At 41.3% G+C, this 26,377-nt stretch overlaps 4 protein-coding genes across 6 annotated transcripts in view; 1 reads left to right on the forward strand and 3 right to left on the reverse strand.

The window, feature by feature from the left end:
* Nucleotides 1–3,350, reverse strand: part of LOC105695698 (solute carrier organic anion transporter family member 3A1) — a 52,491-nt gene extending 49,141 nt beyond the window's left edge. For both annotated transcript variants that reach the window (XM_012417500.2, XM_012417502.2), the window contains exons 1-3: nucleotides 3,052–3,350; nucleotides 2,912–2,976; nucleotides 1,919–1,968 (exon numbers count right to left, since the gene is read on the reverse strand). The gene's annotated coding sequence lies outside the window, so the exon portion shown is untranslated. The remainder of the gene's footprint in view (nucleotides 1–1,918; nucleotides 1,969–2,911; nucleotides 2,977–3,051) is intronic.
* A 1,998-nt stretch (nucleotides 3,351–5,348) lies between these two features.
* Nucleotides 5,349–6,209, reverse strand: LOC105695474 (splicing factor 3B subunit 6-like protein). Its single transcript, XM_012417021.1, has 3 exons — nucleotides 6,071–6,209; nucleotides 5,824–5,942; nucleotides 5,349–5,729 (listed from the first exon to the last, which is right to left on the reverse strand). Exons 1-3 carry the CDS (start codon nucleotides 6,101–6,103, stop codon nucleotides 5,501–5,503), a joined length of 381 nt encoding a protein of 126 aa, XP_012272444.1. The 5' UTR covers nucleotides 6,104–6,209; the 3' UTR covers nucleotides 5,349–5,500.
* Nucleotides 6,210–6,591: 382 nt separating this feature from the next.
* Nucleotides 6,592–10,234, forward strand: LOC105695831 (zinc finger protein 493-like). Of its 2 annotated transcripts, XM_012417796.1 has the most exons (4): nucleotides 6,592–7,200; nucleotides 7,332–7,478; nucleotides 7,539–8,048; nucleotides 8,129–10,234. In XM_012417796.1, the coding sequence occupies exons 1-4, from the start codon at nucleotides 7,006–7,008 to the stop codon at nucleotides 9,908–9,910; spliced, it is 2,634 nt and encodes an 877-aa protein (XP_012273219.1). In that variant the 5' UTR covers nucleotides 6,592–7,005; the 3' UTR covers nucleotides 9,911–10,234. The 2 variants fall into 2 exon arrangements, with proteins under 2 accessions (XP_012273219.1, XP_012273218.1); XM_012417795.1 differs by having other exon boundaries at nucleotides 7,332–8,048.
* Nucleotides 10,235–10,255: 21 nt separating this feature from the next.
* On the reverse strand, nucleotides 10,256–22,848 carry LOC105695446 (hydrocephalus-inducing protein). Its single transcript, XM_023434650.1, is given in 43 exon segments — nucleotides 10,256–10,444; nucleotides 10,513–10,696; nucleotides 10,804–10,949; nucleotides 11,076–11,300; nucleotides 11,363–11,596; nucleotides 11,681–11,838; nucleotides 11,919–12,111; nucleotides 12,189–12,479; nucleotides 12,545–12,680; nucleotides 12,815–13,064; nucleotides 13,176–13,395; nucleotides 13,502–13,706; nucleotides 13,780–13,949; nucleotides 14,013–14,246; nucleotides 14,303–14,498; nucleotides 14,608–14,767; nucleotides 14,842–15,146; nucleotides 15,265–15,492; nucleotides 15,571–16,025; nucleotides 16,097–16,393; nucleotides 16,585–16,829; nucleotides 16,903–17,205; nucleotides 17,266–17,596; nucleotides 17,677–17,937; nucleotides 18,005–18,299; nucleotides 18,375–18,617; nucleotides 18,716–18,852; nucleotides 18,920–19,046; nucleotides 19,128–19,351; nucleotides 19,443–19,685; nucleotides 19,765–19,875; nucleotides 19,958–20,090; nucleotides 20,173–20,279; nucleotides 20,386–20,783; nucleotides 20,862–20,954; nucleotides 21,037–21,154; nucleotides 21,221–21,298; nucleotides 21,379–21,500; nucleotides 21,582–21,738; nucleotides 21,799–21,992; nucleotides 22,061–22,251; nucleotides 22,349–22,720; nucleotides 22,790–22,848. Coding segments are annotated over 43 exon segments (8,991 nt in total). The 3' UTR covers nucleotides 10,256–10,282.
* Nucleotides 22,849–26,377: the final 3,529 nt, after the last annotated feature.

The following is a 26,377-nucleotide window of genomic DNA, read 5'->3' on the forward strand; positions in this document are numbered from 1 at the left end:
CGCCCCGCCATCTCGTCTCCCCCGACCCCCACCTTCGCAACCCGCGGGTTATTGCCGCGTCTCCGGAGACGCGCAGATTCGGGGCGTCGCGTTAATTATTCATCGGCGCTCACCGTTCGAAAATATATGCCCGTAGAAAGTGGCCACGACTCGTTCCGCCACCTCCCACCGCGCGTTTTGCGTTTCAAATTCGTCACGATCGTCCGACGCGAATGCCGGATCGGGCGCGAGTGCGGAAGGCGGATGCCTCGGGGCGATTTATGCGCCGTTTCGCAACGCGTCGGATTCGCGCCGACTGTCGGTCGAAAATCGGCCGCGATTCTCGGGTCGGGCGAGAGAGTGGGGAAAGAAGGCAGAAAAAAGAGAGAAAAAAAACAGGAGCCCTCCGCCCGAAGAGAAATAACCCCGCGCGGAGGGGCCGCGATTCAACGACTTTCCTCGTTTTCCTCATTTTCCTCGTCCTCCTCGTGCCTCCCCCGTGGCTGATAAGCGCCTATTCACCATGACCCGGTTTGCGATTTTGAAATCGTCCCCGCTCGCCATCCACCTTTCCTCGAAAGACTTCCCTCCCATCCCGACGACGCCAGGCGTTAGAACGCGGCGTTGCGTAACGTAACGCGGGGAATAGAATCCCGTGGATAATGGACGGAGGAAGTGGGCGCGATAAGGGACGCAAGGTTGCCCCCGAAGTTCCAGAAAGCCACCTCCGGATGGGATGTATCATTCGACCGGCGATAAGCACGCTTTCACCCTGACCCGGTTAGTCGCTCGAAAATAATACCCATTTCCCTAATCTCGCCGAATTAAAAAAATTCCCCTGCAGAGGATACTCTCTAACGATGCCACCCTACCTGTCCCCTGTGATCAGGTGGGCGCAGGTGGGAAAAGAGAAGAAATTTTATTGTTATAAAAAAATCTCAGCCGAGAAAACGATCGCGCGTTCCAGGGCGTTTCTTCCTCCTTAACCCATTTGCGTCATTTGACGGAATGATCCGCAAACGATAACCGTTGCTTATCACCAAGAGTCGGATTTTTCAAGTACACGGGCATTTAGAGCGACGACGCAAATGGGTTAATTTGACATGGTCGGATCAATCGGTCGGACGATCCGTCATTCGCGCATCTGCCGTCTCGATCCCGGCTGCGGGGCTGCGGCCGAGCCGCAAACGAGACCCGGCACGCAGTCCTCTCTCCTCGGCGAATTATACGCGGTGCAAAGTGTTTCACGCGTGGCTCCACATGCCGCGTGCGCCCCGCGTCGGGGTGCCGTGACTCCAGGCCCGAAGGCTGCGTATTGACGTTACCGTTTATCTGGATCCGTGCGGAGTCACCGCATCCGCTTAGCGCGGATGGTCCATCTTCCGCAGAGGTTCTCTGCGGGTTCCCCGGGGAATTTTATCCCAGGAGTCCCGAGTCTCTCATTCGCCATGGGACCGCGAAATTGACCCCACGCCGTCGAGTTTCGCGCCATGCCTCGAAATTAACCACTTAACCGACTGACCGGAGAAACCGCCGTGCGGACGTAAAATATACAGGGGATTAGCATACGTAACCTCGTGCTCAATCTATCTTCGGTGATACGAGGGGGTTAACGTCGGACTTTCTCTCCGGGGATCGATCGATCGTCCATCGGGAAGCGTGGCGGGGAATTGCGACGTGCGAAACCGCTGATACAAGCCTGGTGCCAAAATATGCGCGCGAGCTTTTTCCTCCGGTTCCTCCGTCTCGGAAGAGGAAGGTCGGGACGGGCAACGTCGAAGCCGGAAACGTTTCGTATCTCTTCGCACGCCCTCTACGAGACGGACTACGCATGTGCCACCCGTATCCTAAAAAAGCGCCGTGCGGGGGATTTGCGTCGTTGCAGAGGTATATACTCGTAGAGAGGACAAATAAGAAGAAAAAGGAAGAGACGACTCACCTCATTGCCCCGGCAGACCGAGCGTCCCCGCAGAAGAAACTCCGTGGCGTCTGGAATCAAAAGGAAGCAACCTTGAAACCGGCGCGAATACTAATTACCCGGACTACATTGTCCGACTTTCAGCGACCGCCCTCCGCCATTATTCGCGACGGCCGATCTCGAAGTTTCCGGGGATAGCCGAGGGCAACGGACGAAAAGTCGGATAAAAATGATCCCCGCCGTCCCGAGAGTCCCTAGGAGGTACCACCGTGCACTAAACGGCGTCACGATAGATTTCTCATTATCCCCATATAACGATGCGCGACCGCAAATGTACGGCCCATGCATGCCAACGACAATCGTTACGAGAAATAATTTCCTCGTGCAAGATGCGGCCCCTCTTCCGCGAGAAGCGCGTCGAGGTCGAGGCGGCATATCTTTTCAAAAAAAAAAAAGAAAAAAAACGCGAGTCGCTACGGCGATTTTATTAATAAAAAAAAAAAAATTCGCGTTTTTAAAATGACGCGCCTCTCCGCCGAGGGCGCGACGAGTCGCGAATCGATTCGTCGCCGCGACGCCAGGGACGGGAGCTATAGCGTAAAAACGCGATCAGCCGACGTCGTCCCGCCAATCGGCGAAACGGCGCGCCGCGTCGCGACGCCGGGACCGGGAGCGAGGGAACGGCAGAAGCCGGTAGCGGCGCGCGACATATTTATCCAGACGTCGAACAAACACGCTCGCCCCTCCGCGGTGACCTGGCCTCGCCTAGCGAGCTAAGACCGTCTCGACGAGTTCGCGCGTCTCCGCTCGCGAGAACCCCCGATCACCGGCACCGCCGAACCCGGAATCCATTAAGGGGTCGGTCACGCTCGTCGACCGCAAACGCAAACGCAGGGATTAGAATAACGCGTAATGCGCCGGAACGGGACAAGTCCCGGCGTCGCCGAGGTCCACCGCGACCTGTCCCATTACCCAGGGGGTTAGTCCAGGGCTGGGCCATGGGTTCCAACTCACCATCAAAGAAATAAGACGCTCGGGAAAGTAACTCCTTCCAAGCCAAAAAAATCAGCTGACATAGCCTGAAATTTGCAAATCCGATGTTAATTAAATTTACAATGTGTATAAATTAATATATGTATGTAAATATAATTAACCTGACTCGACGTTATTTTTCGGTTCGATCTGCGCGTTTGGGTACAGCTTGCGAGCGCGATCGGGCAATGGGATTGAAAAATATATGTACGTATGTACAGAGGGCGGAGGCATTTACACCTCGACGGCTAAAAAGGGCCCCGGGGCGAGAGGGCCGGCGGCCGCGTGGTCGGCTATCGACTCGGGGGGCAACCCACAATTCCTCCTTATCGGGCGAGCGGGGAAGCAGGAGGCTCGGCTCGGCGACCCGTCACAACACGGCCGGCTCATCCCCTCCCGATTCACTGACGGCCGCGTAGCCGGCGGCCGGACGCGGCCGCGACTGTCGCGGCCGCGGCGTCGCCCGGCGTTACGACGGCGACCGGCCGGCCGGCGCTCGACCAATGGGAAGCGGGGCTGGCGAGCCAATGGCGTCGCGCGAGGAGCACCAGGGCCGCGAGCCCGCAGGCCGCGGCGAGCGCCGCCGGCCGGCGGTCGAGCGCCTCGAGCGCCCCCTCGCAGGCGAGTCGTACCAGCCGCGCCAACCTCTCTAGAGACGCCGCGAACGTTCTGCCGGCGGTCCGCCCGTCGCCACAGCACTCATACGACATTTGCGACGCGAGCTCACCCGTCCCCTTGTCCTACCCGACGCTTCTCGAAAGCCTCTCTCGGAGCCCCGACGACGCCACGAGTCCGCGCAGTCGACTGCCGCGCGGGTTTTCGCTTTCGACCGGAATCGAACGCGGCTCACGCCGGCGGCGCTGCGCGCGGCCGTGGCGCCGTGCGCGGCGGACTGCGCACCCGACCGAGCTTCGTCGAACTTCGTCTATGATCGGCCATCCACCGTCCTTTTGAAAGCCCCGCGAAAAGACGGCCGGAATAAAGAATCGCGAGCCCCGGAATGCGCCGACCCACCTGGCGACCGTTCCCCGCGACCCGAGGCGCGTGGGCGCGTCGCTTCATTGTGCTCGGCCGAGATTTACGCAAACCGTCGCGTTGCCGCGCCCGGCGACACAGGTGTCGGAAAGTGCCGGCCCGGTGGCCTTTCGAAAAATCAACTTCGCCGGCGAGCGTCACTCCGACCGACCTCGGGAATTCGGGTTACCGAGACTCGCTCGCCCGGTGAATTATTCCTGGATACTATCTCTCTTAAAGAGGAAAAGAAAAATATTGCGAATATTTACCGGGTAGATACCAATCCGCCGGTTTTTTTCCGATGTAGAAGTCTAAAGGGCGCTCGTACTGCCTCCCGCGCTGTGAACCGGAGGTCGGAGGATACTCACTTGTATCTTCGGACATTGTTCGAATTCGCGGTTAATTCATGAAAACTATGATTGGTTCAATTGAATTGTGCCCCTTGGCTCGTTGAGAAGTACTCGGGTCTCGAAACTTGGCGTAGAATGAATGGGATTTCGGGAACCGAGAGTCCTCCCTTGCGTCGGCTGCCGCCATCTTGGATCGATCTTGGATCGATCTTCGATTGCCGTTGCCGACTTCGGGGGCACGCCCGGCGCAGGGGGAAGCTCGTTTCGGCACGCATCCCGTGAAGAATGATCGCGTTTGCGTTTCCGCGCTAACGAAACGCTCCCCGGAGAATTAATCTCGGGCATAAAGAGTCCGTTGTAGGATCGTGGTCCATAGTCGGCGGACCATGCGATACCGCACGGCGATCATCCCGGGGTCCCCGGGAGCCGGAGGAATGCCACTCCGCGAGCGATTGTGAAAGTCGTATTAATTACAGCCTTTTAATGCGTCGACATTTTTTCGCTTCTCGCTTCTCCTTCTTTTTTGATTTTTTATCTCCTCTCCCGGGGCCAGCGGAACGGGGGGGAGGAACGACCGATCGCGTTAGGCACGAAAATACTCTCCCGCTGAGTACTTGCTTCGGGCGGCCTATCGGTCGCCGGCCGGGTATTAAAACCGAAATCAAAGTCGGTAAATTTCGCTTCGAAGGCTATCGCAATATTTCAGCGACCGTCGTCGAAATGAACCAGCCCCTTCCCTCTTAACCCGGAGAAACGAAAACCTATAGTACATGGTTGTCCGTGTATAACTTGTCCTCATATACGCGTATTTACGCGTTGCCGCCCAAGTTTTATAGGACTTGTGAAAGGCGAAAGTTGATTCGGACGCGCGTTCGATATTTATTTTCGTCCGGGAATCCTGACGCTCCCTTGGCACTCGATGCGGTTAGCATGCCACCACTACATTGTTCGCGATTATTTCCTTCCTTTTGTTCCGTGTTTTTGGCTCGCAAAAATGTAACGTCACTTTGTGACCGTCTTTGTTTCGATCGTCGATAGGTTTGTAGAGGACGGAGTAAAGCTTGTCGGTATATTTACATTGTCCATTGTGTAAAACGATACATCGTTGTCGCTTTACTGCATCTCTTTGTTTCGCACGTATCGCATCCAAGTTAACCTTACTTTTGGAATATAAATAGTATGAATGATTACCTATGTTTTATTAACGCTAAGTTTTTTTCTCCTCGTTTAGGTTGTACTTGGTCTTAAGCTTATCAATTTCTTCCATCTTCTTGTCGACGTCCACTCGTTTGAATGCTTTGTTGCTCTGATAATATAATACCACGAGGTAACGGTTACAAACGTTGAATCCACTAAGGTGATCACATGCATTTTTTGCATCGAATATGTCCTCGTATACCACAAATGCCGTTCCCCTTGTTTCTGCTGTATTTCCACTGAAATTGTGATTGTACCGTTAGAACGACGGAGTTTACCACTCAAACTTTAAATCGGTAAAGAATTACGAAGTAATAAAACATTTCAGCTTACACTCGGATTTGCCTTATAGCTCCGTATTTGCCGAAGATATCGTACATCTCTTCGGCTGTAATCTTATAGGGCAAATTTCTAATATACAGAACTCTGTTCACTTCTGGAGGCAGCCTTACCTACAAAAGAATTCTAATATTAATATTTTCAGTAACCAAACAACGTTTAGAAGTTAGTAAAAGGGTGTGATAGTTGTTCAGAAATTTCTAGATGCAATTCAGACTTTCAATGTCTTATTTTAACTTACGTTGGCTCGACGTTGTAGCATTGCCATAGTCATCTTGACGGCTTTGTTTTATAATTATTTATTTACAAAAATACACACGTCTCCTGCTAAGCAATCCTGACGACACCAGAGATTAACAGCAAGTAATAAAGAATGCCCATGCCTCAAAATTTGCACCTGCCGCCTAGCGGCCGAATATCGAAACTGCTCCACGTTTAACATAGCATGCTCCATTTCCCCAGGATAGATTGATCTCTCGAGCTTGTGGCTATGATTTTTTTTTGGAGGAGACACCGGATTTAGAGTTTTTGTGAGGAGTTCATCACTTTTTCAGCCGGTTCTCGGGCTGTCCAGTGTTGTAACAGGTGGCAAGTTCATTAGCCGTCTGCATCCTCCATCAGAGGTCGCACAGGACGCAGTCGCTCGATCCTTCCCGTGAATCTCTCAACTCATCTCTGTTCAGAGTTACCTAGTAAATTTTTTCGTTCCCAAATTAGCCGATAGGCCGCTGTCAAGTGCGAAATATAGAGTGGGTGCTCTTTACTACTCTGTGGTATGAGTAACAAATATTAAATGTGACAACTCGGCTTTTAAACGAGTAAACGAGAATGTTCATGAAACACAAGAAATCATGAATTCTGCGTTAAAATATATGTATGCATATTTAATTGTGGTAGATTTATTGTATACAATAGGTCGATAGGAACAAATTTGTAGGTTAGGTATGCCGATCGAAAGCGTCGTTGTGGAATGTCAAATTTTCACAAATATCGATTTGACGTATTGTTCAATAAGTGATGCCGGGCCTTGCGCGTATGTAATGATTCTATAGCCAGCAACCACGAATTTAGAGTATGTGAGCACAAATCTGATTGTTTATGGGTGTTTAAAATACTAATTAAAATTTCTTAACACAATATGATTTGTGGCATCTTTACACCTAGAAAGTAAAGACAATGGATTCAGCAATTAGTGTAAAAAATGAATGGATGCCAGTAAAACTCAATGTAACGAATGGACTACATCCTTTGGTGAATGAGAAACTGGATTCTCGTTATTCATCAATTAAAGATGTAAATTTTGTCATTGATGGTATACGTTCTGAATGTATAGAACCAAAGTTAAATTCGGAAATGTTTAACTCTAAACGAGTAAGTAATACATACGAGAATCAACATTCTTCCTCCTTTGAGGATTTAATTAATGAAAGTTTAAGAAGTATAATCCTTTCAGGGTATGAACCTTTTCATGTGATAATTAATCAATGCATATTTTTCTATAGAATAAAAATGTACATCAAGTACAACAGAAGCCTAATGACTTATCCTGTCGAGAAAGACAAGGTAGCAATAATTCATATAGTTTACAACCAAGAAAAATAAATCATCGGGGACAATTGGATGTAATTGACATGCATGAAGAGAAATCAGTAAGTTATAAATATCTCATGGTGTACGAGGAACAATTCTCCAAATTTATTGTACTTAAGGCACTACGAAGTTGTACCGTGAAGGAAGTAGCATATAAATTGCTAGATGCACTAGCGATAATTGGAGCACCTAAAGTTTTACAAAGTGGAAATGGTTGCGACTTTGCTGAAGCAGTTGTACATGAATTACAAGTATTATGGCAAGATATTGAAATAATTCATGAAAATGTTTTAATATGCGGTGACCACAGGGATTTTAAAAAGCTAGTGGCTTCTTGGCTGGCTAAGAATCCATCAAAACTATGGTTCGAAGGTCTCAAAGCCGTTCAAATAATTGAAAATGCAACTTTTTATTGTAGAAATGGTAAGACACCTTCTAATTTGCTATTTGGACACAATATATACGAAGAATTTAAGATTTCTCTCCCTAAGAATTCGTCGAGAAGTATTTTAAAAGAGGAAGATTTAGCAAATGCTGTCGACAATACAGACACCAATATTAATAAAGTATTTGTTAACTGTCATGCTATGGAAGTTGTAGATGTTAAAATTGACAAGGATGTCGAAAGTGTAGGTGTAATTTTAATACTTTCCAATTGTTATTAATTTACGTATAAAAAATAATTAGTGATTTTCTATTTTATTTTTAGCGTTATCATGTAGAAGGAAATGATTCATACGACATGCAATATGGGGCTGATACAGATAGACTGGTTGTACGTAATGACAGTATTAACGTTTTTGATTTTGTCAATGTCAGAACCGAAGTATTAAGTGGAGGGCAATTGGATGATTCACTGTCAGAGGAAGAAACAGACTTAGCTGCTCGGAAATTAAAGATTATCATTGATAAGTATCATCTTAAATGCAAAATTTGTGAAAAACAATACATGAAATTGGGCCACTTAAAAAATCATATAAAAGCCCACTTGAGTGCGGGTCGAATTGACTGTAGATTCTGCCAGAAAACATTTCGTGCCTCAGATCAGTTTGAGAAACACATGGAAGAAGTACACAATGAGAAAAATATTTTTGAAACTACCAGTTTCGAGTCTACCATAAAGACAGAGAAGAAGGTGCATGAGGAATTAGAGGAAAGCAGTTTGCAAACTAGATTAAAAAAGACAGAGCTACAATCTACCAAAACCTCCAAAAGAAATCGAACCTCTATATCACGACTTTCCCAGAAAGATGGAATAACATCCATGAACAAAACCAGTAAATTAATGAAACGCGCTAGCCTACTAGTTAAACGAAAATTCAGAGAGTCTCGCACTACAAAGTCTAATGGCGCACCTTTATTAGAATGTACATATTGCGAACAAAAATTCGAGTTCCCAAGTGTTTTAAAGAGACACATCAGATCACACACAAACGAGAGACCCTACGTGTGTCAAATTTGTCAAAAGAGTTTTAAACAGTTAGGTCATCTAAGTCAGCATTCAATAACACATGTTGATTATAGATCCTTTCTGTGTGGGGTGTGCGGAGTGAAGTTCGAATCACTGGACACCCTGAAGACTCACACTCAAACACACCAGGGAGAATCAGAATCGTACAGGCCAAAAGAAGTCTTTCGTCTTTTTGAGTGCGATAGCTGTAAGAAGGTTTTCACAACGAAGAGCGTATTGGAACGTCACATATTCACTCACACTCATGAACGGCAGTTTGGTTGCAAAGTTTGTGGCAAACGTTTCAAGCAAGCTGGCCATGTGAAATCTCACATGTTGGTACACACCGGTGAAAGAAGATTCGAGTGCACAGTTTGTTCGAAGCGCTTCAGTTTAGCAAATTCACTGAAGAAACACATGTATATCCATAACGGTGAAAAGCCTTATCAATGTGACGTGTGCGGAGCCAGGTTTTTAGAGAAGCGTAATCTCAATGGGCATCTTATGACTCATACAAATGAACGTCCTTATTCTTGTAAGATTTGTGGTAAACGGTATACACTAGCCGATACTTTACGGCGACACATTAGTGCAGCTCACGAGGATGGTCGGACCTATCAGTGCGAGATCTGTGCCAAGATGTTTAAACAACTCGCTCATCTGTCAGTGCATAAAAAAGTGCATAATGACGAACGACCTTTTCAGTGTCATCTTTGTGACAAGAACTTCAAACACAAAAACGTGTTGAAGTCCCATCTGGCTATCCATGCTAATGTCCGTCCTTTTGAGTGCGATGTGTGCAAGGCAACGTTTGTAAGAAAAACGAATCTCCAAACTCACATTGCTTCGGCACACATGAACGAACGACCCTATGCCTGCACAATCTGCGAGAAACGTTTTAAACAGATAAGTCACTTAAATGGCCACGTGGTCGTGCACAGTAATTCTATGCCATTCCAATGCGACTTCTGCGATCGCCGATGTAACCGACTGGACAATCTCAAGAAACATATGAGATTACACACAAAAAATAAGGAATGAAGCTTTTTTGCTAGAGTTTTCTAACTTAAAGAAGTAAAATGAGACTGATGATATATATAAAGAGCAAAGAGTGGAGGACCACAGATTTAATTGGTTCAGTAATTTCAAGAAGTACACCGAACTATGCAGACATTGAACAATCACACGAGTGTTTCAATTTATAAATTTCAACTGCATTAATTAATAAAATGAGATTATTATATGGATTGATGAGTCGATAATTAAAAATTATGAATAAAGCGAGCGATATTCAAGCGAGAAATTTAGTGGATTAGCAATAAGGTAATTATTATCTCGTGGCAACTGCAAATACAATGACGAGCGTTATGTATATTTTCAGGCGTGTATGAATTCATGAAAATTAGTAAGATTTTAATTAATATCCTCTCTTAAGTAGTACGTCCAATTAACGTGAGCAAGAAATGGATCAGTACAGCACACTATTAGTTTTCCAGTTACGGGATATTTCGTTGCAAAGGAAATTTCTTCATTACTTGATTCATTACTGTAAAGGTTTACAATTATGTTGACACTCTGAAAATTAATATTCTCTTTTAGTCAATGAATAGTAATTAAAATATTGCTTGTACCATTCGGAGTACCTTTTTAGAATCGATTGTTTCAGCAGTAGTTTTTAGGACAAACACTTGGGGATCGTCCACGACAAAGTTGAATGTCTTTGTATCTTTGAAGACGTTCTTGAAGGGAATCGAGCAGGATTCGTCGAATTTGATGATAAAAGGACCTTGTGGCTTAGGCAAAATGTATGTGCCAATGATAGGAAGTCTACAAAGTATTATACATAACGTAATAATTAATATTTTTTCAACGCCGTATATCGAACAATATACAATAGCGAACTTAAAATCGTATAAGTCGACGGTTGTACTCACAGAAATTCACCTGCGGTATCAGAGGCTACGGTGATAACAGTCGTGACATTTTCTATGTCACAAGGCTCGTAAATAATGGCTAAATGGCTTTCCTTGAAAGCTGGAATGCTTATCATCTTGTCACAGGTGAAGGAAGGATCCTCCAACTGTAAAAAGAAATTATTCCATTCTGTACGAAATGGTCCATTGCCAAAAAAGATAAAAATTTGTGTGCCCAAAATTGTGAAGGACCACTTTAGAAATACTCTCAGGATTTATATTTTTGAAGTTACCTTCACGGTGAAGTCTGCGATCTTTTTGCTGTGATTTTTTATAGGAATGTAGAAATTTGTGGAACTTCCCAGAAAAGCTTTAACGTGTGTAGCTTTCTCTGCTGGGGCGGCATTCGCCTTAAGACGTAATTCATATGGGAAGTTTCCAAGTTCCGGCGAATGTATGTCCAGCTTGGTTATTTCTTCTGAAGGAATCAATGGAAAGAATTCGATTTTGATTCTGTCCTGAAATCAGAAAATGAAACAGCGCAGGATGTTCGATCTGATATCCTGTTATCATGACTTACATTTGACATGGGAGGCAAAATCTTTGGTACACCGTGAATCGTGATGTCGTCGTTGCGACAATTCGCAGTATATGACACTGATCGTTCGGTCAATGGATTGGACAGGTGCAATAAATGACACACTGGTGTTCGAATAGTCGTCGTCAATTTAATTGACTCTAGTATTTCAGGTTTAGTCACTTTATACTGAACGTCGTAATATTGGTATTCGCCCTCCGAATTCGTAAATGTCACCTGTCATTGACATGTCATTAACGAAAGGCGTTTTTTAATGATTTCTTTCCTGTAAATTCGAAGAGATCTGGGTGCAATGCTTACTTTGAAGTGGAAGTTTGCCTCTTTGTAGCAGAGAAATGAAGCACGATAATCACGGTGTGCTTTAGCAGGCACATCCAGTCGATTGTTTCCAGTGAAGGTGTAAATTGGCTGGTCCTAAAAAATGACATTTTTAACGATATTAAGGTGTATATAATCACGTGCTGAAATTAGTTAACTTCGCATTTCTTATTCACCCTGAAAGCATTTGGCATAATTTTTTAACTTGCCTTTAGCTCATTCAACGATTCTATTTTACAGTCAAATTGCTGCTGCCGGTTCAACCAATTATAAACTGGCATCAATTCCGTGTACTTAGTGGTAGCAGGGATTTGTCGATTGATCTTGTCATTAGGTTCTGGTTGCTGACTGATACCAATGAGGGTAAAAAGAATCGGAGTTTTACCTTCAGGCAGCTTGAACAGTATCGATCCCTAAGAGGGTTTAAAATTTGCAAAATTCATAACTACGATTGCACTGAAAATTATACTTTGATTGAAACTTTCGTTACTTTATGTGGATCGCTCTCGTTGTTCATCACGAGTGGAGCATAAGTAACCGCATACAGGCTTGTTTTCTTCGCTGGAATTTCTATGATATTTTCCCCGGAAAAGTAGTCTCCAGTTATGACGACTTCCACTTCCCAGGTGCGAACTGAATCGTTAGAGATGCTAATTTGTTTCGTAATTTGTTTGCGCACGGGAACAACAAGAGTTATCTTATCGACTGGTTCCGGTAATTTGGAGCAACTTCCTGTCATCTTTACGCCAAAGTTTCTGTATTTCTCGACTTCAATTGTAGCCTGAACAAGTCAACGGGTTTAGTATCGTTTTAAAAATCGACGTTGTTTCAAGTAATTCAATTTACTTCGCCTTCTAGGATGGTTCCTTGATGGGCTGGTTTGAAGATAACGATAAAAGTAATGTCCATGCCAGGAGAGCAGTAACCTGTCAGAGGTGTCAAACTAAAATGTGGCTGCAATTTACTGACATTCCACTTGAACCTAAAATAACGCTTCATGCTGTACTAGTTTTACTTGATATTAGTAAATATTAATAAATATGTTACTCTTCTCATGAACTGACACGGTTCGCTAGTGAAACGTTTCTAATCATAATAAAAAATTAGGAAATGTACCTGGCTCCCACATCGCCAGGGTTTAACAGCATTAATTTTGTTTCACAAGCGCAGCCTTCAACCACGACCCCAAAAGATAAATAATTTCTATTCAATTGAAATTCAGCTCCTATACAGCTGCCACGTATAATTGAGAGAGGCATAATTGTCGAGTCCAGTTGAACAGCAAATTTTTCAATGAATGGCTTCATTCGCTTCTTGGGAGAAAATTTTAGGGTGATCTCGATTTGCTTATTCGGATACAAAAGGGCTGAATCGAGCGGGGAAATGGTAAGGAATTCCGAGAGGGGTAGAATCGATGACTTTTCGACGAGTTCCACTTCCTTCGTAAGACTTTTCATTTTATTCGGTAGATCTTCACCGTTTGATTTCTTTGATTTTTCATTGGTGCTCATTAAAGCGCTGCAAGGTTGATTTTTTTCTTCGTAGAAATCGTAACGAGGCAGGTTGTTCAAGAGGTTGAACATTAGTTTAACCGGAGCACGACCAGAATTTATCACCGCGATTTTTCTCGTAACAGATTTCCCAACTGGAATGTTTCCGAAATCGATGGACTTGTCACGCGAGTTCGCCAAGTGAATCTGAAGATGATTGGAATTATTCTTTCATGGCTGATCAGTTTGGCTTATTCTCCTGAATTATAGAAATGACTTAGTTATTTATAGCGTTATCTAGTAATTCGGTTACCTTGTACAGAATTCCTTCTCCTGTGACTGTGATCGACTTCTCTATCGAGGAATTGATTACAAACGTCAATGTCTCGGTATAACGTTTTAATTCTAATGGTCGGAAAATGATAGGAAAGATTATTGATGATTTAGAACCAACAGCTTGGGAGAGACGGTCCAATTCCACCGAAAAATGCGGTACATCCTCGAGCTTACACTCGACACTGGCATAAAAAAATAGATAATTGATATTCTAGGAAAATTAATTATGATAAGAAATAGAAAATTAACAGTTACATGCACGGCAACTTCTCGGAGTTTGTAAGCTGAAGTTCTACACGATAGGGCGCTACGTTATCTTTTTGGATGTATCGAGGACCGAAATCAAAGTGGTCGAAGCTGAGATCGAAAAAAGATCGTTTTGTCGTCGCCTTTAAGAGTAATCGATACGTCGGGCCTCGATCAATCTGTTGAAATTAAATTAAATTGTTAATTACGCGAAAGGGGACATATCAAAAAGTCTAACGTACCTTTATCGTGATCAAGTGATTTTTTATTACTGTTTTCTGAAAAACGTTCAGAACCAGATGGCAAACGGATTGAGATTTTACGTGGACTTCGTCCTCCATTTCCGATACAAAAATGGTGTACACATTTTTATCCATCCCTTCAAGGGTCTCTCTAAGATCCCAGAAATAGCGAAATGATATTTCTCCGGAGTTTTCAATGATAAATTTATAGCTCACTGGAACTTCTATCATCAGCTGGAAAAAATGTAGAATTTAAAATGTGGGATTTTGAAAAATTGAAATAATCTCACCTTCCCAAAATCGATTACATTATCCCGATCGTGTTGTATCATCGTCGATTTCTCTTTAGTATTCACGTATGTGATGACAGGTACTAATTTGTAAGTAGTCGTGGTGATTAAGACAGTCAAGAAGTTTTTCATTTTTTTAACGCGACATTTTACTGGAAATTCCCATTCTCCAGGAAGGGTTGGTACGAATTCAACTCTAAAATTAAATTTCTAGATTTGGTAGTAAACTAAAGATGTAGCATTCATTTGAATTATCTGTCTTGAAAAAAAAAATATCGTGACATAATTGCTGCTTATTTTGTTACCGTAATGTACATTTCGAATTTGGTTCTAATACTCCGGATTTTGGTTCGATCTTTAAACATTGATATCGCCCTTGAGAAAAGAGGGAGTCGGGGATGATATTAAAGGGTAGGGGGAACTCTTCATTATTACAAAGGATCATATCCTCATACGTTTTTACGCCTGCAAAATTGCAATTATTTAATGGATAATTTATAGAAATTTTCAAAAGTAAAAGAATGGATAGAGAGTCTTGCCTAAAGTAGTGGGTTTCATTTTCAAATGGGTAGTTAAAACGCAAACTGACGGTTCCTTGACGATACCAACAAGCAGAAATAGAGTTTCGAGTTGATACTTATCAACGGCGAACAGCCAAAAGGATTCGAAGGTTCCGACATCATCTGCCAGAAATGTGAACTCCTGTTCCGTATATTTTCCACGTTTGGCTATTCCTTCGGGAAAAACGCAATGAAAGTACGATACTTCGCTGCGATTATTTCGAGTAATGTCAATCCAGGAGAATCGGTAATCCTCCGCAGTTGGGTTGATCAAATTGAATTTTCTGTGAAAAAAAAGCAGAGCTGATTAGATTGATCGAAGCTGAAATTTTTATTTTTATTTCCAAGTTTCTGATATTCAATTTTTCCCGTAGATGCTAAATTTAAATGAGAAATTCGAACTTGACGTGATGTTCGCCAATTCCAATCACGTTGAATTCCAAAACTCTGGTGGTCGAGGGAAGAACATCTTCATCCTCTTCAGCAATTCTTGGTCCAGGCATAGCAGGATCTCTTCTTCCACTGGTCAAATAATTGCTCTCGGATAGATCAAAGTGACAATAAGGAAGAAGACTTCTTCCTGTGATAGTTATCTCCGGCGAGTCCAGGTCAGGATTCAGGTTCTCGATCCTGAAAGGATTTCCATCATGAAGATGATGATTAGAAATATCTTTCTCCTGTACAATGTGTATCAGGAAGGATCCTCACTTGCAGTCGAGATAAGCTTTGTATTCAAAAACATCCACAGGGTAAAATGTCAAGATACATTCAATGGATCCTCCAGGAAGAATTACTCCATTTTCTGGTTCAATGTGAAACGGCAATTGATCACTTTCGAGCCAGGTATCGGTACTTCTATTCGTTCTGGCTGCAGTGCTGCTGAAAAGATCTGTCACTTTGTGACTGTGAGTGTTGTTATCACAGATATTCCTGGTAGCATAAAATCCGTCTTCTTGACAATTGTGATCGAGAGGGTAAAGAACTCCTTTCGAGGACCTGGAACTAGGTCTTGATGTCAAGTCTTCACTGGATCTCGAATTGAGGAATGATTTCATTGCTGGGTCACTTAGACGTTTTGGATATTGCTCATCCATACTCAGGTTCCAGGAGTACCTCAGCTCCACAGTTCCCGGATTGTTTAATTTAAAGCTACGGGATTGTGACTAAAGAAATAATTAAATCATTTATCCAATTTAATGGGTTCAACGAATTGAAAGCATTAGGTTACAATCACCTGGAGCATTAATGTGTCATCAAAACGGATTTCTTTCTCCGAGCAAGAATACTCAGAATATGCAGCAACAGCAAATAATTGCAGCTGGATAATTCGAGTCGTGCCTGGAATGAGAGTATGTTCTGGTTCGTCTGAAGGTTCGACGACTTTCTTTGACAGGACGTGTTCAGAACTTCCTTGACTAAAAGATCCAGAATTTGACTTAATCCATTGTACACTAGTTTGTCTGTCGTCCCAAAACATTTGGTCCACGGATCCCGATAATGTGATCTCATTAATGACACAATCTAGCATAACCTGCGACATTAAATATATAATTAGACACAATCAGTGTTGACATAGTGTTCTATCAGAAAATTCAATCAATTTCGTCCAGATTTTTTATTTTCTTCAGGAATTAACTATTGTCCCGGGGGCGACAATCCCTTACACAGAATCAAGGCACTTTTTGACGAGTGTTATGAATATTAATTGGGGAATTGAAATACTTGAGTGAGGATCATAGGCTCCGAAGCTAGGAACGTTGCAACTATTTCTTTAGTTCCCTTGTGTTCGAGGTGACCAATCGATGGCACAAATACCACATTGGGATGCGAACTCCACTCAAAGCGGAAATACTGATAATCGGATTTGTTGATGATTTTGAAGCTAATTCTCTTCATCTTGTTTAGGAAACAAGTGCCGTAGTCTAGCTTGTACGCGAGGACTACTCCGGCAAGAATTGCGGATGTACCTGTTGAATTTGCGATACTTGTGAAAAAGTTCCTAGATAGGTTTTTTGAAAAAATAGAGTGTAATCTACGCACGTCTAGAAGGAGTCCCGGTTTTGATATTCTTCGCACTGAGCTTGCGCATTTTTTGACCACTTTCCAAAGTACTGTCTTTTCGACTCACTTTGTCCTTCTCAGCGAGTTGTAATCCTTGGAAGATGATCGTCTCAAGATAGCATTCTCCATCGAGATCAATTATTATATTTTCGTAAGGATTGTCCACAATGGCGAGACGTATTTGTCCTTCGCATTTTCCAACATCCGATGGCTGGAAAATAATATCGAAACTGGCCACGTCACCAGGAGTAAGGCGACAAACTGTACACCGGTCATTTGATTCTGCAACAATGTTGTTATCGATAGCATTTAATTTATGATTATCCTATTTTTTGGAGGTACCTTCGCCGTCATGGTAATCCCACATGCAAAGCAGGTGTTTGGACTCCGCGTGTGGTTCGAAGTAGAAGAGATAATTTGGATCATCGGAAATCTCTACGATGACTTTGGTCTCGAGGGTACCGACATTTTCAAAGCACAAACTTTTGTGTCCTGTATCGTCTAGGAGAGTTCTTCCAAAATTTATCGTAGCTCTTCCCGATCTTGATGGTAGGCATGGTTCTATTAATGTAATTTCTGGAACGCAGCTTTCTCCTACGAGTTTGATTGAAAGTCCATCACTCCTCAGAGATAGTGGCAGGTCGAGGGTGACTTCGAGTACCGCGGTGTAAGTCTGTATTAAAAAATTGAAATAAGATTTCAAAGTGATAGAAATATGTCAATATAGTGAAAGCTTATTATTTATTGTCTCACTTGTATTATAGACGGCTTGAAAGAGATAGCGAAGGATTTACTGCTCATTGGAGGAATACACTCTCTGGTGGGTTCCACAGTAAAAACGCGAAAAAAGGAATCCTTTGTCAATGGATTCTCATATCGGATTTTCGCTTCTACGTCTACTAGAACCACTCCGGGATTATGAAGTTTAAAGCAAGTGGTTTGCGTTTTGAGCACACAGACGTTTCGGAAGTAAAGGCAGTTTTCTTGCCTAGCCAGGACAACGTGTCCTGTTGCCTGATAACGGAGTATATTTTTGTAACAATTGTAATTACACGAGAAAGGGATTTATCGACAGAGGTACCTCTTTTGGACAGTGAAAGTCTTGAATATCGTCGACAATGTGGCTCTCTTGGAACATCGTATCCAGGTCTTCGAATTCTAGTTTTGGCAGGCAGCTGTTCACTTTGAGAATTATGTTTTTCCCATTTCTGTCCTGGGGCACGCTATCAGGAACTAAAACTCGAATTTCTTCTTCCAAGAGACCAGAAATTTCTGCATAGCAATCGATTGTTACAGTCTCGGTCGTGCCTACTTCGATTTCTCCTCCGGATTTTGAGAACGTGAAAGGTCCCATTTTAAGGACCATGTCATCCGATCTGAGATGCATAGACAAAAGGACTAGAAATAATATTCTTAAATCTTTATACCTAGATATAAGGAAGAAGAGTTACGATTTCGCTGTAGTCTTCTCGGTTCTTGGAGATTTTCGATCCGTTTTCGGGGCTGTTCCATCTTTTTTCTCGGTTTTCTTTCTCGAGTGCTTTAACTGCGACACAGGTGTATCGGAACGGTTTGACAAAATCATGTATTTAAATGGAAATTTCCCGACATTTTCTATGTTTAGGCACATAGTTTTCTTAGTGCACAAGCCAACGGTACCGAAGTCTAATAGTGGAAACGGCAGAAGACGAAATCTGTTAACATAAGAGAAGGCCGTTAATGCGGAATTCCAGTAACAGTTCCGAAATATTTTTTTTTCTAATATTTATTAAGTTAACGGGGAATGATTTACCTCGTGTAATATGATACAAGCGAAACTGTCAGGGGAAATTCAGCAATTGCTGCGATATCCTTATTCGTATCCAGTAAGTGACATTTCAGTAGAGGTGCTTCTGTAAGCGTCATCTCATGTCGAGGTGTGAAAATCACCTGTTGATTAAGAGTCACGTTTATATTTATTCCGAATTCAATTACAACTCGAAATAATTATTCTTACGTGTACTTGACAACTCTTCTGTGGAAGTACAGAGCCGGCGACAGGACGAATCGTAAAATCCTCTTTCAAGTTCTCTGGCAAATTAGGATGGATCTTGGCAATTTTTTCATCCTTCTCTAGGCGAATTCTTTTCAGAAAAATTGGGAAATGAAGGAAAGGCAAGCTATCAAGTAAGTTAGATTTCTCTAGCATGAGAGGAGGACCTTACATGAATTTAACTTCGTAGAGACCTCGGTTTTTTACAGTGAAGGTTTCGCTAGTCGTTGACCCGACTTTCACACATTTCAGATTTATGGGATTTGCGGAATCGACATCTACTGCAACGTCGTACGTTTCGCCGGATATAGTGATCGTGTCCATGAATAAAGGCTCGGTATCTTCTTCTTGGAGGAGTACCAGAAATATCATCGTTATCTTCTCTATCGTGCCAACCTGAAATTTATTTTGGATAAAAAAAGTATTCACGAAATATAAAAAGACTTTAATAGAAAAATAATTAAACATCGATGTGGACAAGACGCACCACTTTGGCGTTGTAAGTGAAATCGATTGTACTCTCAGACCACGGTTTAAGTTGTCCATTCATTTCCGAACAAGTTATCTGCGTGTCCATTGGATTTTCAGAATAAATACGCCAGAAAACTGGAATTGCGGATTTGTTCCGCAGGACTAAATTGCGTGTCTCTTTCCTGTATAACAGGATTTTGTCGAATTCAATTTCTTTCCCTTCAAGCTCCACGTCGACTTTGGTACCGTAACTTCGTAGCTGTTTGAAATCAACGAAACCAGTAAATCGATATTCAATTTAAATTACAACACTTTTTTCAGGACACTAAATCATTTACCTCGATAATTTCCACTTTTGGATTGTTTTTAATGCAGATAAGTAACCTTCCAAGATTGGGACCCAGTTTTGAAGCTCCACCCCATATTTGGATATCTCCAGACATGTCGGGCTATAGCACGATCCCAAGAATTAAGCAAATTAATTATTGAATAAAATTAAGTGAAAATGTGTTTTAAAATATTCTCACGTACAGGAATTCGCAATTCTGTGGGTTGTGATTCGAAGGCGCGATGATCCGAATTCTCATGTTGCAATGAAAATGACACTACAGCAGTCATCGTAGAATTATTGAAGAATGTGCACTGAGTTTCACGGAGGTGAATTCTGTACAGAAAAAATACATTATGTAAGAAAAAGAGAAAAATTGCACATCGTAATATACTCATTTGAAATGGGTTAAAAATACAACTTTTTATATTCTTTTCTTTGTATCAGTAAAGATCCAAAATCAAATATTCCAGTGTCAAGGAAGTACGTTGGGTCGTTTGATTCGTCGATCTTCGTGTCTTCGACCTATTGGTAATAGTGATTATGGTCAGAAGAATCTCAATAGTCATGAACACATTTTATCTTATAAATATGTTAAATGAATTTGTAATAAGTACATTTATTTGATTACTTTAGGAAATACTAGGGCGGGATCCATGATAATTCTAGGGATATCGGAGATCCCGTGAACCTTAAGACGATAAGTCGTATCAGGACTGTCGATTATCGTCACTGCAAATTCCTGTTGATAGACGCCGACCTTTTTGGGCGAAAAACGCATCTTGAAAAGTTGAACTTCATTAGGTTGCAAAATCCATCGCGGTTTTAGTGCTTCCTCAAGCATTAAATTCGACACGAAAGTGTTTGTGACATCGGTACTTGAATAGTCAGTAACTTTGGTCACAAAGTTTCCAGATTGACTCGACATTGTCTCTTTCTGACTTTCTGGGATACTTGAGATGCTCATCTCAGCTGATTTCGACGTTGACTCCTCTTCCTGAAGTCGCATTGACATGATGTCGTAAACATCTTTAAATAAGCGCAAATTAAAAGTAGAAAATAATATGAACTAATTAAAAATGTATAATTAAGAAATCAATAAAATACCTGTAGTTAATAGTTCACTGGGGCGAACGCTTTTCGGTGTAAGAACGGAATACGCTTTCGGCTCAAGATCCAGGGTAACAATAGTTTCACTGGCTATTTTGGAATTGAAGAACAATTAAATCAAGTATGATCGCATACCCGTACCTTGTTGTTACACAAAATCTTAAAAACGTACGTAATGCCTTTTTTGCCAAATCATTTTTGGCCATCTGAGTTATTACTGCATCAATCATTTTGTTATCCCAAGGATCTCTTGGCATAACGTACCAAATGTAGAATTTGTTTCTTTCATCCTGGAACATTTTTTTTCTTCTAATTAGTAAAGGATTTTTAAGTCAAAAATATTAAGTAAACTTTACCTCTTGTAATAAATTCGTCGGGTGTTTGTCCTTATCTTTTGCACCTTTTGTAGATTTGCTTTTTCCGGTAGGTGTTTCCTAAAGAAAGAAAAAAAGAAAAGTTATGGCAGAGTTATACGGAACTTGCCTTTTTCTCATTTAAAATAAATATTGTTTACGTGTAATATCTTTTTCACGGGATCCCAACCGTGGAGGATTGAATTGATAGTATTCAAACTCGCGTGGTAATCGTCCATTGCTGAGACGATTTGTAAAAATTCGGCGGGTACTATTTCTTTCCCTAAGAAGAGAAAATTAAATCAAACGTTATCACCTTTCGCTCGAGTCCCTGAATTTATGTCTTTATTCTTAATTTTTTTACCTCGTTTTGCACTTTCTTTACTGCCCCTTTTTTTATCGGCAGTAGTTTTTCTTCCGGAAGTTGTCTTGGCTTCGACGGATTTCTCTGGGCTCGCAGTTCGAAGGATTTTACTTTTAGTGCCCTTTAGTGGTTTTTTTTTAATGCTTGTTGTTAAAGCCTGAAAACAAATTCCTGTGACATGTCTGAAAACTGTATTCTTACATTGCCTTTATTTTACCACTTTTTTCCTCCTTGCGTCAAATAGTTTTTGCTGATATTCTGTCTTTCTTATTAAGGCTGCTTGCTTTTTTGCCATCAAGATTGTTCTTGCATAAATCTCTTTATCTTCTTCGGGAAGATTTTCGAACTCCGACTGGGACATCTCTTCCATGGCCTCTTGCTTTTCCAGAAGAACCTTTCTCGCTTTATCCACTAATTTCCCAAAAATATAAAAATGCTTAATGTTTTTTATTTATTATTCCACATTTTTAGATACATACACTTTTGTCGAATCAACTCGTCGTTCCGAGCATTGTACATCTCCATGTCATTGTAGAAGCTAATAAACATGAAGTATTCCACGTTGCCAATAATTTTCAAAATCATAGACAACGTGTCGGGTTCACTCTTTACAAATTTATTATTTAAGGTTTGTAAAACGAATCCAGCCTTGAAATCTGGCATTGAGAGTCTGAAATTGAATATTTTGGAACTAATTATAATACCTTAAATTACGTGATTATTTAAAAAATGATACATAATTGATGATTTCATTAATTTATATTTACCTTTCTTCAACAGCTTCAGATACAAGATCTAAGCTCAGATTAAAAGTGCCATCAAGATTTCTTGGGCTTTTACCGCCTTTTTCTTTAGACTTTTGCTTTGGAGGATTAGAAGCCAATCGAGACATCATTTTTTGCATCAAGCTGATACCTTCTATAATGTACTCGTATCTACTCAGAGAATCCATGTCATTCAATTCATCAATGGAAGGAATTTTTTTAAACTCTTTCACGGGATCAGGATCTTCATGAAGCTTGATTTCAACAGTTTTAACATTTTTCTCACTTCCAGTAGATTCAAGTTTTCCCGATTTTGGTGTTTGAGGGCGATCGCTGAGATTTTCTTTAATTTTTGACTGATTAGCCAGTGATTCCCTGCGGCGATTACACATCAATAAATTAACCAATAAAAGTTTATAAATCAACCAGGCAAGTGTTAATTACATATACGCTTCTGTCTTCGTTAAGCACGATTGATAATTAGTATCGATGATGTTGCGCATTTTTTCGGCACAAATGCTGTTTCCCAATGCAATGACTTCGATGACAGCTGCGTTCAGGTCAAGCAAAGGTACATTCAGTATCCGAGCAGTTTTGCAAGCAGCTTCTTGGTACTCTGAAAGGAGAAAGGATTTTTAATATTTCATGGTCATCCTTTTTTAAAATTTGCAGTTAAATTTGAAGTTTACATAATGGTTAGTGCAGGTACACTCTTACCAGTATATGGAGCACCGTGAAAAATGACACAACATTTCTTCCTCGGCACAGAATCATCTTCTATCTCGAGAATTGCTTTTGGTTTCTCTGCATTAAATACTTCAGCGACGGGATCCTTCATTGTAAGGAAGAAATCCGGCATCTTTTGCAAATCGTCAATGTAACCTGATATAAAAAATATTAATAACGAACCGGTGGGAATAAAAATTGAAATAAATCAATTCGACGAAGAAATGAGCACCTACAATGCATCATGCGTTCTATTTCTTTTGGATCATTGATTGGTAAATGTGGCTCCTCGAAATTACCATCTTGGATCGAGACTTTCATGAGCGAATGATCTCTCTTGAAAGTCCCAGCAATCGATTGGTACGTGGATTTCCTTTTTCTTGTTTGTTTACGAGAAATCCCTTTTCTATCTTTCTGGTCTTTACGAGACGCAATCGAGGCAACTTCTGCCGCCTCGCTTATCCTGGGCTCGACTGTACCAAATTTTAAATCGTAAAACGAAAATCATCAATTTCAGTCGTCATGCCAAGCAATGAATAATTCGCGTAATGAAAAAAATGCATGGCAAATTGAATTATTTAACGACCTACATTCTTCCGATTCTACCATATCTTCAACCTCGTTCATCATTTTTTCTTCCACTAATTGTGCAGATCGAGCTAGTATAATTTCATTCAACAGGTCTTTAAAAAATCGTAAAAGAGGTTCCGGCAATCGTTCACCAAGTTTTCGTGTCGGTAATAGAATTTCGTCAACTTGATAATAATGCGTCAGTATCCTTGCCATGCAATCTTCTTCAAATAGGGTGCTAAGAGGGAATACATTAAAAACAATTTCCTGGAAAGTTCAGAAAACTATATTTTAGGCAATTTTTGAAAAAATCTATCGTACTCATCAAGGTGATGCCAATAAAACTCGACAGGTAATTGTCCGATATTCTCGATAGTGAAGGTTCGATCTCGAGCCTTTGTGTACGGAATTGTTGGTGGAAACAATATGGTCGATTCAACAATACTTAATTTATGCTCTATTCCTCTGCCAACAAATGTGATTATTTGGCGTTCCAGAAGTAGGTGTACCGTCACCGTCAATTTCGCTTCGACATAAGCCTGTAAATTGATGATGAAGTGTAATAATCGCTGAAGCAATGATTCTCTCGTTGACATTAAATTGAAAGAAATATATTAACTCACTGCTCTGCGAGGCTTGAAATATATATTAATGACCCCCTGCTGTCCTGGCGGATAATTACCGGACGTGCAATTTACGTGAAAGGGGTTGTCATCACATTTCCGACGACTTGGGAGGAATTTTAATTCCCATTGACAGTCTACCGATCCTCTATAAACGAAATTAATGTTATTAATTGTAAAATACGTGAGAACATTATTTTATAGGAAAAGGGTTTAGATATACGTGTACATGGTAAAAGGAAAGTGATTTTCAACATAATTCGTTAACACGAACTTTGAAAAAATTAATATTCTACTTTAATTTAGTGAAATTAAATTTGCAGTTACTTGTAAAGAAATTAATGATTACTCGTTCTTAAACAGAAGTGGCATGAGTAGACACTCGCCCACGAGGACGTCACCGAAATCCAAAATTGTCGAGTTAACAGTCAGAAACGGATACGTGACAATCGCCGTAATAGCGACAGGAAGTGTACAGCCGTGGGTCACCTAAAAAAATGATAACTGTTAACAATTATTAAAAAAAAAATTGTAATACAATGCATCGTACCACGTTACCTCGAAATAAATTTTTTCATTGACAATCGTATTTTTGTTTGGGTATTTTGACCGGGTTGGATAGAAAGTGATTTGAAGAGGTGCACTTTCCTCGGCAGGTAATTGCAGCACATCTCGAAACTGAATTGTAATTCCGGATTTATTCAGACGGGAATTTTTTTCTGCTTTCTTCAAAGAAATCGATGTTTTTTTAGACCCATAATTATACAACATTGCTGAATAATGAGCCACCTGTCCAACTATTACATATCCCATGTCTGTGATAAAAAAGATCATGAAGTGTAAATCATTTTTAAGAACTAGTCTTGTAACATTATAAGCATGTATATACCAATGATATACTCTGTTGAAAAAAGATAAGGCAGTGCTCCATTATTGTGAATATTGTGTTTCAAAAGGATTTGCATATTTTCTTTGATGAAGTTGATGGAAAAGTGCCTTTCCACGGACATGTCGATATCTATGACATTAGGAAATCCATCTTTACTTGAAATCACTACCCATCCATCGTCTAGAAATGACAAAGAGTCCATGAAAGTGGTTAAAAAATTCATCATTTAAGTTAATAAACAATGTCCACGCATTTACTTTTTAAATGACTCATTTCAGTGAGTGACATTTGTAGATCCTCGATGCTGCACTTTTCCTGTTGCACTTGTTGCACGTTATCGTCCTATAAATATAGGACTCTTACATTATCTACCAACAATTTATGAATTTTATTTTTTTCTAAACAGTATTGAAAACAATAACCTGTGTATAATTTTGCATCGATGCTATCGCCTCGTATCCATATTCGACAGGATATTCTTGAAAAGGATCAACACGAGGAATGCAAATGTAAACTTGAGGAAATGTAGCAACACCTTGCACATGCATCGTGATTGGCTGCAAGTATCCAATCTGTAAATTATAATTAATGGTATAAAAATTTAATAAAAAGTGTCAGCACAATAGAAGTCTTCGAAAAAGAATAGTAACCTCAAGGTAGAACTTCCCTTTAAAGGGTCCAGGAATTATTGGTCGATAATAAATTTCCAATTCGATCGAAGATTTAGGTTCAATTATTCCATACCTCGGACTAATTTTCAGCAAGTTTTCTGCGGAATGCCTAGGCATTAAATACGAAGACATTTCTTTTCTATTGTTCACCCGAAATGCGAATCTAAGGAGACCCTGGTTCTCCAATTTTAAGGTTGAATGGAAATGATCGCAGAAAATCTAGTGACAAAAAGTTAATTAAAAGTGCGAAATAGGGAATGAAGGAGTGTCAACTTACATGCTGGCCAAAGTCGATGACACTTTTGTCAATATTGTAGAGAATGACACCTGCAGTTGCGCTTATATTAACTACCTGAGTTTGGCCTCGTCGTACTTGACAAATTGCTTTTACGTTAATTTTGACAGGTTGAAGTCCATAAAATGCAAAACTCACGCATTGGCTTGTGTAAGGTGCTATTCTGCCTTCTCGAGGCACTATGTCCAGGACCTGTTTAATTATTTATCTCGACTTGTATTTATCCTAAACTCGACGTATGAGAGAGAAAAAAGAAGT

The sequence above is a fragment of the Orussus abietinus genome, unplaced genomic scaffold (genome assembly GCF_000612105.2).
Source record: "Orussus abietinus isolate OABI.00-Male unplaced genomic scaffold, Oabi_2.0 scaffold4, whole genome shotgun sequence".
In the NCBI taxonomy this organism is placed as follows: domain Eukaryota; kingdom Metazoa; phylum Arthropoda; class Insecta; order Hymenoptera; family Orussidae; genus Orussus; species Orussus abietinus.

What these genes read in the sequence shown, in the direction of transcription:
- LOC105695831 (XM_012417795.1), top strand. Translation starts at nt 7,006, where the DNA reads ATGGATTCAGCAATTAGTGTAAAAAATGAATGGATGCCAGTAAAACTC. An exon ending in AAATGTTTAACTCTAAACGA is followed by an intron (nt 7,201 to 7,331) that starts GTAAGTAATACA and finishes ATTTTTCTATAG; the next exon opens with AATAAAAATGTACATCAAGT. An exon ending in TTGACAAGGATGTCGAAAGT is followed by an intron (nt 8,049 to 8,128) that starts GTAGGTGTAATT and finishes TTTTATTTTTAG; the next exon opens with CGTTATCATGTAGAAGGAAA.
- LOC105695474 (XM_012417021.1), bottom strand. Translation starts at nt 6,103, where the DNA reads ATGACTATGGCAATGCTACAACGTCGAGCCAAC. An exon ending in TGCTACAACGTCGAGCCAAC is followed by an intron (nt 5,943 to 6,070) that starts GTAAGTTAAAAT and finishes ATTCTTTTGTAG; the next exon opens with GTAAGGCTGCCTCCAGAAGT. An exon ending in GCTATAAGGCAAATCCGAGT is followed by an intron (nt 5,730 to 5,823) that starts GTAAGCTGAAAT and finishes TCACAATTTCAG; the next exon opens with TGGAAATACAGCAGAAACAA.